General features: G+C 41.2%; 3 protein-coding genes across 3 annotated transcripts; 2 read left to right on the forward strand and 1 right to left on the reverse strand.

Moving 5' to 3' along the window:
- Positions 1–58: 58 nt before the first annotated feature.
- LOC106595268 (hemoglobin subunit beta) lies at positions 59–1133 on the forward strand. The gene is made up of 3 exons (XM_045720508.2): positions 59–302; positions 479–701; positions 886–1133. Exons 1-3 carry the CDS (start codon positions 211–213, stop codon positions 1015–1017), a joined length of 447 nt encoding a protein of 148 aa, XP_045576464.2. The 5' UTR covers positions 59–210; the 3' UTR covers positions 1018–1133.
- Positions 1134–3128: 1995 nt separating this feature from the next.
- LOC123743440 (hemoglobin subunit alpha-like) lies at positions 3129–4038 on the reverse strand. Its single transcript, XM_045720510.2, has 3 exons — positions 3874–4038; positions 3442–3649; positions 3129–3332 (listed from the first exon to the last, which is right to left on the reverse strand). Exons 1-3 carry the CDS (start codon positions 3966–3968, stop codon positions 3204–3206), a joined length of 432 nt encoding a protein of 143 aa, XP_045576466.1. The 5' UTR covers positions 3969–4038; the 3' UTR covers positions 3129–3203.
- A 1857-nt stretch (positions 4039–5895) lies between these two features.
- LOC106607112 (hemoglobin subunit beta-1) lies at positions 5896–6861 on the forward strand. The gene is made up of 3 exons (XM_045720509.2): positions 5896–6062; positions 6289–6511; positions 6665–6861. Exons 1-3 carry the CDS (start codon positions 5971–5973, stop codon positions 6791–6793), a joined length of 444 nt encoding a protein of 147 aa, XP_045576465.1. The 5' UTR covers positions 5896–5970; the 3' UTR covers positions 6794–6861.
- Positions 6862–12412: the final 5551 nt, after the last annotated feature.

Here is a 12412-nt window from a genome sequence, read left to right on the forward strand (position 1 = left end):
TTTAAAGGTGGGATGAAGTTGGCGCAATGCCGATATGTGCCACACTCGAGGACCTTGCCCCCTCAAGACATTCATCCAATCATTTTCTGTGTCCTGTTCAGGGCGGAGATACTGAACATCAATAAATTGGACGTCCCGGGAGACAAAAAGCTCAGGGATCCCTTGTAACATTTTGCAAGTACCAACGGAAATCAACAAACAAACGTCAACATGGTCGACTGGACAGATGCTGAGCGCAGTGCCATCTTAGGCCTGTGGGGAAAGATCAGCGTGGATGAGATCGGACCCCAGGCCCTGGCCAGGTACATTCTTATAATATTTATGTAGACATCATTAAATAATAACTTGATAATAGGCTACCTAGAATATTTAGCACTAATTGCGTTGTAGGAATTCGCGGTTTTCACCTTTGGTGCGATACAGACCATGTTGATTGTTAAGTATAATTGTAATGGAAGCCTGTTTTATTTCTTTTTAGACTTCTGATCGTGTTTCCATGGACTCAGAGACACTTCAGCACCTTCGGCAACCTGTCCACACCCGCTGCCATCATGGGTAACCCCGCCGTGGCCAAGCACGGAAAGGTCGTGATGCACGGACTGGACAGAGCTGTGCAGAACCTGGATGACATCAAGAACTCCTATTCAGCACTGAGCGTGAAGCACTCCGAGAAACTGCACGTGGATCCCGATAACTTCAGGGTGAGTACTAAACGTTATCAGAAAATACATATAGCCTAATATTATGTTCTTCATACAATTATTATATATATTTTTTAAAGATATGACCAATTAGCCTAGGAGACACATAGTCTTATGCATTAAATAGCGGTGTGAGCCGACGTAAAGTTTATGCCAATATTCTTTTACTGTCCCCTCTCCACAGCTCCTCGCTGAATGCATCACCGTGTGCGTGGCCGCCAAGCTCGGTCCCGCCGTTTTCAGTGCTGATATTCAGGAAGCCTTCCAGAAGTTCCTGGCTGTCGTTGTGTCCGCTCTTGGCAGACAGTACCACTAGAGCATCACTCGACAGCATCAATATGGAAGAGAGACGACACTGCAACTCCAGTCTGTTAGGCTGGAAGCTGTGCCATAGCTACACATATTGAAAATAATAAAATACATGTAAAAGCATTTATCTTTTTGAAGTATTGTTTTTTATGGAAAACGTTCTCCTGCAATTGTACTGATGGCACATGGTTTCTACACTCCAAAATGTGGGGAATGTGAATGAAAAAAACTGTTTTGATGATGGTTTTCATACACGTACTCTGTCCATAATGTAGCGGCCTATGGGATATTAATTGAGGTAAGGAAAGAGGATGGCACAAAATGTAATTGAGTTAATAAAGCCGCATACAAACATGTTTTTTAGCCCTTGGGTTCTGCCATGGAGTTATATTAGAAGTGCCCATCCAAGAAGGCTCAAGGTCATTGGCCACAGATAGAACGTCATCAAATCACGTTATATCTACAATAGCTTTGATTGGACTGATCATCAGTCATCATCAATTGTCATCAAGTTGACAATCTACTGACAAATCCTTTTTAATCCTTGTCATATGAAGATAAATAATGAAGAGAAATTATAGATAAAACGTATCGGTGCTTATCGGCCGTTGGACATAAACATTCCACAACAAGTTGGAAATCGCAAATTCAACAATGAGTCGTTTGGAAGGAATCAGTGGATAACTGCAAGCGTTGCAAAGAAACCACAAACGTTAGCCTGCTATTCAATGGAGTGGCTGTGTTTCCCGAGTTCCCACCATAAATCCAGAAAATGCCAGACTTTGATAACAAAGTTTGATGACAACATCTGCCAACCAAGGACCGCTGCGCCACCTTCACAAGGTGAGTCATAACATGTCTTCTATGCTGCTGCATAAATGATGTAACATGCAAGGGAGAAATGTATACTGTATCTAAGAAAGTAATACTTAGTGTATGCTGTGTAGAAAGCTGTTAGTAGCCCATGTGCCTCACCCTAATAATGTGGTCTATTTTCTCCAGAGCTGGATTGTAAACACATCGTTCGTGACGGGGTGTGTGGTGTTTGGCTACCTTGTTTGAACAGCTTTGACAGTGCTACTGATAGTGGTTGTGGTGCTTGGCTTGCGCGTTCAAATTCAGCACACACAACATTCTAAAATATAATTGTGTTATTTGACGTGTCAATTTAAAAGCGTATTTAGTGCTTCAAATAGTGTTATATGACGTATCTTTTTTTGTCAGGTAAAGACCCAAACGGCATTCAATGTGCATCAATTCACGTAGTCCCATCAAACAAAGTTTGCGGTGCAAAACTGTAGATGAATTTAAATACTCATGTGTCATCTTTTCCCCCATATGTTAGGCTACGTCTGCGCCTAACCTGCGGGCAAAACCAAGCCCGCGGGTAAAAACAATCAGGAACAAGGGTGTGCAACAAAAACCCGAGAGATTATACTACTAGTAAGCCTACTAGACTAAATATCAACAAATGTATTAAACAATACACGTTTGTACGAAATAGTAAAACCATTTAACTTACAGACATTTAGGATCAGAGATGCGCAAGGATACTTTATTACAACATTTAAAAAATACTCATGTATCAAAATAAACTACAAAATGCCACGGTGCCGAAAGGTGTTTTGGTTGAAAGAAAGTCGAGGCATGGAACTTCTAGAATGAGTGTTTGTGTTCGTTTTTCAAAGTCGATTTCAGTTCCCCCACCAAATTCTCTGCGTTGAAAATACAAAATAGCCTATTCTAGTAAGTATCTTGCTGCAAATTAAGTATCTTGCTGCAAATTACATGGTCATTTTCCAAAGTTATTAAAATATTTAATTCATATAGGTCTAAAATACATTTGTTTATCTCTGAATAGGTTTTCATTGTGCCTCTACCGTCTTCATACAGTCCATTCAGTTTACCAAGCACTATCTGGAACTACTCCATATTCATCACATATTAAATGAGGTCAGCAAAATTCATGTTACACGTATTAGATAGGCTAACCAAAGTTATGGAGAACATAGAGAGCTAGTGGATGGTGCGCCTAAAGCAATATTTAGTACTATTTAGAAAGGGATCCTTTCTCAATGATGGTGAACTGTGGTGGAATAAGGACACAGAGGACATAACTTCATTCATTGCCTGTTTATTTTGTGATAACAACAGAGCAGGAACTGGAGTCCAATTTTGGACTTCATGATGGTCTTATCTGTATTTGTCAGCCAGGGCAGCGGACAAGGCTGCAAGGAATTTATCCACAGCAATGTGCACTTCGGGAGTGAAATCCGCAGGGAAGTGAATAGCCAGGGTCACAAGGATGTTGTGGGACAGAATCTGAAAAGTATATTTTAAAAGTTAATATTGAAGGATTAAGCGATAGCAACAAACAGAGTTGATGTCGAGAGTGATCAATAAACAGACAATAGGTTATCTGGGGGCAAACCTTGAAGTTTCCAGGGTCAACGCGCAGCTTGAAGGCGTGCAGATCGCTGAGAGCACTCAGTCCACCCACGAGGTTGTCCATCAGTCCGACAGCATTACCAATTGCACCCATGATGACGGCTCCATGCTTCTTGACTGGGGCAGAGCCGGGGCTCAGGTCAGCCCAGTGGGAGAAGTAGGTCTTAGTCTGGGGGTAAGCAGTCAGCATCCTGCAAAGGAAGGTACAGAATAGTTCGTACTATAGGCGTTTGTATTAGATGCTGAACTTATAAGCATTACGCGTATCAGATTTCTCCCATCGTCTGTCTACAATATAATGAAAGTAGTTGACTTATTGTATGTTAAAAGGCTTATTTGGGGTCGGCACATAGGCCGCTGTCAGTAGGTTAAACACAACCATTCTCATCAGTCTTTCATTAATAAGAAGACTTACCTTCCCAAAGCCTCAGCGCCGACGACATCTGCCTTTCCTTTAATCTTGCCCCAGAAGGCATTGACCACAGATTTGTCCCTTGCTGTCAGACTCATTTTGCTCCTTTGATTGACCTGTATTAAATCTACGAGAAATGAACTGAAGAAGATGACTGCCTATATATACAACTAGGACCCTTTATATTACAGTAGAGCGGCAGACACGCCCAGCTACTAGGGTACACCCCCCTTACACTGCAACCATCTTGGTCAAAATCCAATAGTAAGATCTGTTTTTTTAATCAAATATTCATATTTGATAAAAAAAAAAAAAAAAGCTTAAGTTAGCGTTTTTATATTAAACTTCAATAACATGTCAGTGGTCAGTTTCTAATATCCATCATTCATTTTGTTATTTTGCGCAATGTAAATACATGAATTGTAGGCCTACCAGATGCAACAAATGTACAGTTTGATTGATAAAGATTATTTTGTTGCATAAAACGAATTATTTCAGTGTGATCAAGCATATTTCCAATAGGTTCATTCTAAAGTTGCAGCTGCTTTTGCCAAAATAGCCAAATATTTCATTTATAGTTATTTAGGATATAAAATGAAATTTAGCCAATTAACGTTAAATAATGAAAGAGTAAGAACCGTTATTTTGGCTTTTATGAAATATTAAGTTTGAATTTCCATATTAAACCCTTCAATAAGATGTCATATGGCTATGTTAATAATAATAATATCCATCATTAGGCCTAATTAACTTTGTTTCTTTTTGTAGTCTACAATTTAATGACTGTACTGTAACACAATGCATTTAAATCAATTGCACCAGATGAAACAGATGTCAACAATTTTACAAATGTTTTTGATAAAGATAATTATTACCATTATTTTATTTTTTCGTTGCATAAAACGAAGTCTTTCAGAGTAGCCTAACCGAGCATATATTTCCAATAAGTTAATTCAAAAGATAAAGCTTCTTTTGCCAAAATAGACAAATATTTCATTAATAGTTCATTGGCTATTTGAAATTGTATAGGCCTAGATTATGACGCAAATGTCGTTCTATCCTACATAATGTTAAATAATTAAAGGTGGACTATATATATTTCATTGTAGAGTTCTATAATAGATCTTACATTGGTAAATGAAATTGCAAAATTCAAATCCACCTTCAAAGACCTGCATTCAATTGGAAAAATTGTATTCAAAGTGACGTGTTTCACATTTATTTCTTCTTTAACCTTTATTTAACTAGGCAAGTCAGTTAAGAACAAATTGTTATTTACAATGACGGCCTGTATGTATCTGTGATATGCCTACTCTGGGGTTGGAAGTTGGATATGATCCCCAATTATAAGGTTGATTGGACTTCGAATGATGATCGGAAGAAGAAAATGTCAGAGACAGACAGGTCAGGCGAGGACATGGGTACCCACCTATCTGCAAATAATACAGGACATTCCTGCGTATCATTTTTAATGTCTTGAAATTAATCACTTAAAATGGGCGGAACGGTCTGAATACCCCGATAAAAAAGGAAGGCATCATTTTGTCGTAGATAAGAAACTGTGCCAAATTGTAGGCCGGAATTGGCTGAAATTATCACATTTTCCAAATTCATAGAAATGTTTAGTGATTGCATCACTTTCTATTTTTTCATTTGTGTAGCCTTATACACTGCAATGAAGGAAATGTAATCTACGGAAGATTTTTGCCATAACCTTGCTTTTAGTCTTGCATCAGTTGGATAAATTAAAACTGTTTTAGATAATGATCATGCGAATTTTGAAACGTTGGTAACCGAGATAAAACTATATAGGCCTATTTACATTTGCTTCCAGGTTTTATGATCTAACCTACAGACTTGATTCTGTAACAACTAATAAATTAACATTTACTGTTTAACAGATAAATGATTATAATTTGTCAAGTTCGAGAGCTGTAGCGCTCACTTGGCCAATACTAATCTTTACCAGAGCCAATCATATGCGCCGCCTCCAGTGGGCGGAGTGCACTCATAAATATAAGTTGCAGACAAAGTGTCTCCCTACACAATACATTGATTTGTTTTATCTTGTTGCAAAACCGGAGATCAAACACTGACAACATGGTTGACTGGACAGACGCTGAGAAGAGCACCATCAGTGCTGTCTGGGGCAAAGTAGATATCAATGAGGTCGGACCACTGGCTCTGGCAAGGTAGGTCATGGCTTCAGCCTCATTCAAATATATTATCTAAAATAGTTTATAGTGGAGATGTTCATGAGTAATTATAACACTATTATACTTGTCCTGTTATCTTATTACTATTAATATTGAGTTGATATTGTTAAGTTTGAATGGAGCATGTTAGAGTATTAACTAGGCATATAATTGAAATACATTTGAAAATAATCCACATATTTCGGTGTTCTTGCAATAACAGAGTCCTGATCGTCTACCCCTGGACTCAGCGTTATTTCGGCTCTTTCGGAGATGTGTCCACTCCCGCAGCAATCATGGGCAACCCCAAAGTTGCTGCTCACGGCAAGGTCGTGTGTGGAGCTCTGGACAAAGCTGTGAAGAACATGGGCAACATCTTGGCCACATACAAGTCACTGAGCGAGACGCACGCCAACAAACTCTTCGTCGACCCTGACAATTTCAGGGTATGCCTTCTGTCTTGAGAAATAGGCTTATATTTTAGGCTTTCCTGATGTAAGCCTACACATATAACAATCAGAGCAACACGTCTAATTACAAAGGTAAAACAAAAACGGCAGTCTAATTTAACATCTTCCTCCTTTGTCTTTTGTCCACAGGTGTTGGCTGACGTCCTCACAATTGTCATTGCCGCCAAGTTCGGAGCCTCTTTCACTCCTGAAATCCAAGCAACCTGGCAGAAGTTCATGAAAGTGGTTGTCGCAGCCATGGGCAGTCGGTACTTCTAAATGCCCTCCAGACAAGTGATTATGTTCTGACATCCCTGCCTGAGTGAAAATAAAGACATCGACACAAACCATTGTATTTGTATTTATACAAATTGTTTTTTTTTAAATAGATACTGTCCCTGGACAGTTCCACCACAAAATTGTTAACATCAATATTTTAGGCTATACCCTATTTGGAAGTGGAGTTTCCCAGAGTCTTCGTAGCCTTAAGATCATTACTAGAATCTACTTGTCTTTAGTAGCCGAGTCGTTTCCCAGAGGCCTCATTGGTAACGTGGCTCTTAAAAACGCTCTTAAAAACCTTTGCACATCTACGAGTGATCCAGACCCCTAATAGAGCAGCCAACGTGCATGGTTAGATGCTTTTTTTGCCCATCCGCGTCCTTTCATTTACAGAAGATCTCTGCTAAACCTAGAATCAAGATGTTAAGTCTGTCTGTGACTGCAGATAACATCAGCACGAAGCCGACAACAAAAACAAAGTTGCCGAAGTATCTGCAATTGTTATAAACATGTGAAGGATAAAATTATTCTTCAAATGAAAACCGAGATGACTGTATTAAAACAGGCTTTATATGCCCATGTATGTAGGCTATTTCAATCATATTGAACTCAATTTAATGTTCAATCAATTGAGTTATATTTTGCCACTAGTACTTTTTGCCTCAATGTTTTCATGATGTGTGACATGTGCGCAATGATGTGCTCAATTTGTGATTTAGTCCATTATTATTGCGTAAAGCATAATAAGTCGCCTCAATAGGCTATTTGCAGACATAGTCAAAGTGATTGCCTACACAACCTAGGTTTACCTGTAGTCAAGTCTGACTTGGTCAAATAAGCAGTCAAATTGTATTCATTGAAAATCATGAACGAGCTCTTGATCATTGTCGATTGATAATTAATAAACCAGATGTTTGCTAAAGCAACAATGGTAATAACATCGTTGTTGGTTTTATAGGCCGCTACAACACAGGCCTATTGGAATACCAACAAGCTCCTGAGATCTGCATAGCAAACGTAGCCTTCTCTCACTGATAATGAATTTATTCAAATCTGAAATGTAAAATGTTACATTGTGTTGTTATCTTACATCTTGAAGACATCTTACATCCTATTCTCATGTTAAACATGGTTGTTTGAGTCCTGATTCTTTCAAATATTTAATACAATTATACGAAGATATGTGTGCAAACTATAGGCTATGATCTGAGTCTATCCCAAGATAGCAAATAAGGTTGGTATGCTGCAGTCAACTGGGGGGAAAGTTCCCAAGATGGCCCCATTTCACAATAGTTCCATAAATGGCCTTGTGTGGTTATCTGGCCAGTTACAGCAGGGACATCAATCACGTGATCCTGCGTGTAGGCCATATGACAATACAGAGTCATGTCTCCCCACAGCATACAATTCATTCGGAAAGTATTCAGACCCCTTGACTTTTTCCACATTGTGACATTAGAATTATTCTATTCTAAAATGGATTAAATTGTTTTTCCTCCAATCTACACACATTACCCCATAATGACAAAGTGAAAACGTTTTTTGGAAATGTTTGCAAATGTATAAAAACTAAAAACTGAAATACCTTATTTACATAAGAATTCAGACCCTTTGCTATGATACTCGAAATTGAGCTCAGGTGCGTCCTGTTTGCATTGATCATCCATTACCTGTGGTACATTCAATTGATAGGACATGATTTATGATCTATATAAGGTCCCACAGTTGACAGTGCATGTCAGAGCAAAAACCAAGCCACAAGGTCGAATTGTCCGTCGAGCTTCGAGACAGGATTGTGTCGAGGCACAGATCTTGGGAAGGTTACCAAAACATTTCTGCAGCATTGAAGGTCCCCAAGAACAAAGCGGCCTCCATCATTCTTAAATGGAAGAAGTTTGGAACCACCAAGACTCTTCCTAGAGCTGGCCACCCGGCCAAACTGAGCAATCGGGGGAGAAGGGCCTTGGTCGGAGAGTTGACCAAGAACCCGATGGTCACTTTGACAGAGCTCCAGAGTTCCTCTGGGGAGATGGGAGAACCTTCCAGAAGGACAACCACCTCTGCAGCACTCCACCAATCAGGCCTTTATGGTAGAGTGGCCAGACGAAAGCCACTCCTCAGTAAAAGGAACATTACAGCCCACTTGGAGTTGCAAAAGTCACATAAAGGACTCTCAGACCATGAGAAACAATATTATGTGATCTGATGAAACCAAGATTGAATTCTTTGGCCTGAATGCCAAGCGTCACGTCGGAAGGAAACCTGGCACCATCCCTATGGTGAAGCATGGTGGTGGCAGCATCATGCTGTGGGGATGTTTTTCAGCAGCCGGATCTGGGAGACTAGTCAGGATTGAGGGAAAGATGAAAGGAGCAAAGTACAGAGAGATTATTGATGAAAACCTGCTCCAGAGAGCTCAGGACCTCAGACTGGGGCTAAGGTTCACCTTCCAACAGGAAAACGACCCTAAGCACACAGCCAAGACACAGCCCAAGTGGCGCAGCGGTCTTCAAGAGGCGTCACTACAGACACCCTTGTTCGAATCCAGGCTGTATCACAACCGGCCGTGATTGGGAGTCCCATAGGCCGGCACACAATTGGCCCAGCGTCGTCCGGGTTTGGCCGGTGTAAGCCGTCATTGTAAATAAGAATTTGTTCTTAACTGACTTGCATAGTTAAACAAAGGTTAAATAAAAATAATAAAAATGCAGGAGTGGCTTCGGGACAAGTCTCTGAATGTCCTTGAGCGGCCCAGACAGAGCCCGGACTTGAACCCGGTCGAACATCTCTGGAGAGACCTGAAAATAGCTGTGCAGCAATGCTCCCCATCGAACCTGAAAAGAGCTTGAGAGGATCTGCAGAGAAGAATTGGAGAAACTCCCCAAATACAGGTGTGCCAAGCTTGTAGCGACATTCCCAAGATGACTCAAGGCTGTAATCGCTGCCAAAGGTGCTTCAACAAAGTACTGAGTAAAGGGTCTGAACACTTATGTAAATGTGATATTTCCGGGGGGGGGGGGGGGGGGGTTGTTGTTCTGTTTTCATTAAAGTTGTATTTATTGTTTCCTTTTTTCCACAAATAAACAAATAAAACAAAAATAAAACATTGTACAGCATAAAAACATTGAGCTTGACATCATAACATATCTTCCAATATAGCACATATACACAGTCAAATAGTATTTCACAGGTTACAATATAGAACTAAATGGGTTCACAAGCACAAGTAATCACCTCCCAGTCTTAGAAACATGACAAAAAAAACACGTCCAGGTTCTAGAATTTTCGTTTCTACCAGTGATCGTAGCAAGCATTTGTTCATAAGATGCTACCTCCAACATTGATTCTATCCACTGTTTTATAGTAGAAGTCAGCTGTTCTTTCGCCCAAGAGACATTATCTAAAATGGCACCGGAAGAAATGGCAGCACTTTTACGGGCACCTAACCAATTGTGCTATTACGTGTTTTTTATCACGTTATTTGTAACTTATTTTGTACATAATGTTTCTGCCACCGTATCTTACGGCAAAAAAGAGCTTCTGGATATCAGGACAGCAATCACTCACCTCGGATTAGACAAAGATTTTTTCTTCAACAAGCAGGACTCACAGGATGTACTTCAGACACCCAACAAGGCCACAATCCTCATCATTGGCAAGAGAAAGAGACACAGGTACAAAGGACAAAGAGCGGGGTGCCTTGTAAGGATCTGCCGACGGTCGAGTGGAAAACCTGCCTTTACCGTCCGTAGTACTTGCCAACGTACAATCATTGGACAATAAATTAGATGAGGTACGATCACGAATATCTTACCAACGGGACATCAAAAACTGTAACATCTTATGTTTCACTGAATCATGGCTGAATGACAACATGGATATTCAGCTTGCGGGATATACGCTGCACCGGCAAGATAGAACAGCACAAGGGGGGGGGGTCTGTGCATATTTGTAAACAACAGCTGGTGCACGAAATCTATGGAAGTGTCTAGGTTTTGCCCGCATGAAGTAGAGTATATCATGATAAGCTGTAGACCACACTATTTGCCAAGAGAGTTTTCATCAATACTTTTTTGTGGCTGTTTATTTACCACCACAGACAAATGCTGGCACTAAGACCGCACTCAGTCAGCTGTATAAGGAAATAAGCAAACAGGAAACTGCACACCCAGAGACGGCGCTCCTAGCGGCCGGGGACTTTATTGCAGGGAAACTTAAATCAGTTTTACCTAATTTCTATCAGTATGTTAAATGCGCAACCAGAGGGAAAATAAATTCTAGATCACCTGTACTCCACACACAGAGATGCATACAAAGCTCTCCCTCACCCTCCATTCGGCAAATCTGACCACAATTCTATCCTCCTGATTCCTGCTTACAAGCAAACATTAAAGCCGGAAGCACCAGTGACTCGGTCTATAAAAAAGTGGTCAGATGAAGCTGATGCTAAACTACAGGACTGTTTTGCTAGCACAGACTGGAAAATGTTCCGGGATTCTTCCGATGGCATTGAGGAGTACACCACATCAGTCACTGGCTTCATCAATAAGTGTATCGATGACGTTGTCCCCACAGTGACTGTACCTACATACCCCAAACATAAGCCATGGATTACAGGCAACACTTGCACTGAGCTAAAGGGTCGAGCCGCCACTTTCAAGGTGCGGGACTCTAACCCAGAAGCTTATAAGAAATCCTGCTATGCCCTATGACGAACCATCAAACATGCAAAGCGTCAATACAGGACTAAGGCTGAATCGGACAACACCGGCTCCGACGCTCGTCTTATGTGGCAGGGCCTGCAAACTATTACAGATTACAAAGGGAAGCACAGCCGCGAGCTGCCCAGTGACACAAGCCTACCAGACGGGCTAAATCACTTTTTTGATTGCTTCGAGGCCAGCAACACTGAGACATGCATGAGAGCATCAGCTGTTCTGGACGACTGTAGCCTACTTGAGTAAGACCTTTAAACAGGTCAACATTCACAAGGCCGCGGGGCCAGACGGATTACCAGTATGTGTACTCCGAGCATGTGCTGACCAACTGGCAGGTGTCTTCACCAAGTCCCTGATTGAGTTTAAAATCCCAACATGTTAAAGCAGACCACCATAGTCCCTGTGCCCAAGAACACTAAAATAATCTGCCTAAATGACTACAGACCCGTAGCACTCACGTCCGTAGCCATGAAGTGCTTTGAAAGGCTGGTAACGGCTCACATTAATTTGCATACCGCCCAAACAGATCCACAGATGATGCAATCTCTATTGCACTCCACACTACCCTTTCCCACCTGGACGAAAGGAAAACCTACGTGAGAATGCTATTAATTGACTACAGCTCGGTGTTCAACACCATAGTGCCCTCAAAGCTCATCAATAAGCTAAGGATCCTGGGACTAAACACCTCCCTTTGCAACTGGATCCTGGACTTCCTGACGGGCCGCCCCCAGGTGGTGAGGGTAGGTAGGAACACATCCGCCACTCTGATCCTCAACACTGTAGCCCCACAGCGGTGCGTGGTCAGTCCCCTCCTGTACTCCCTGTTCACCCAAAACTGCGTGGCCAGGAACAACTCCAACACCATCATTAAGTTTGCCGATGACACAACAGTGGT

The sequence above is a fragment of the Salmo salar genome, chromosome 06 (assembly GCF_965601325.2).
Source record: "Salmo salar chromosome 06, fSalSal1, whole genome shotgun sequence".
Classification (NCBI taxonomy): Eukaryota; Metazoa; Chordata; class Actinopteri; order Salmoniformes; family Salmonidae; genus Salmo; species Salmo salar.

Bases quoted from the DNA above. Each gene is read 5' to 3' on its own strand.
- LOC106607112 (XM_045720509.2), top strand. From the start codon at position 5,971: ATGGTTGACTGGACAGACGCTGAGAAGAGCACCATCAGTGCTGTCTGG. The intron at 6,063-6,288 runs GTAGGTCATGGC...TTGCAATAACAG, and splicing joins GGACCACTGGCTCTGGCAAG to AGTCCTGATCGTCTACCCCT. The intron at 6,512-6,664 runs GTATGCCTTCTG...TTTTGTCCACAG, and splicing joins TCGACCCTGACAATTTCAGG to GTGTTGGCTGACGTCCTCAC.
- LOC123743440 (XM_045720510.2), bottom strand. From the start codon at position 3,968: ATGAGTCTGACAGCAAGGGACAAATCTGTGGTCAATGCCTTCTGGGGC. The intron at 3,650-3,873 runs GTAAGTCTTCTT...CTTCCTTTGCAG, and splicing joins GGCGCTGAGGCTTTGGGAAG to GATGCTGACTGCTTACCCCC. The intron at 3,333-3,441 runs GTTTGCCCCCAG...TATACTTTTCAG, and splicing joins TTGACCCTGGAAACTTCAAG to ATTCTGTCCCACAACATCCT.
- LOC106595268 (XM_045720508.2), top strand. From the start codon at position 211: ATGGTCGACTGGACAGATGCTGAGCGCAGTGCCATCTTAGGCCTGTGG. The intron at 303-478 runs GTACATTCTTAT...ATTTCTTTTTAG, and splicing joins GGACCCCAGGCCCTGGCCAG to ACTTCTGATCGTGTTTCCAT. The intron at 702-885 runs GTGAGTACTAAA...CCCTCTCCACAG, and splicing joins TGGATCCCGATAACTTCAGG to CTCCTCGCTGAATGCATCAC.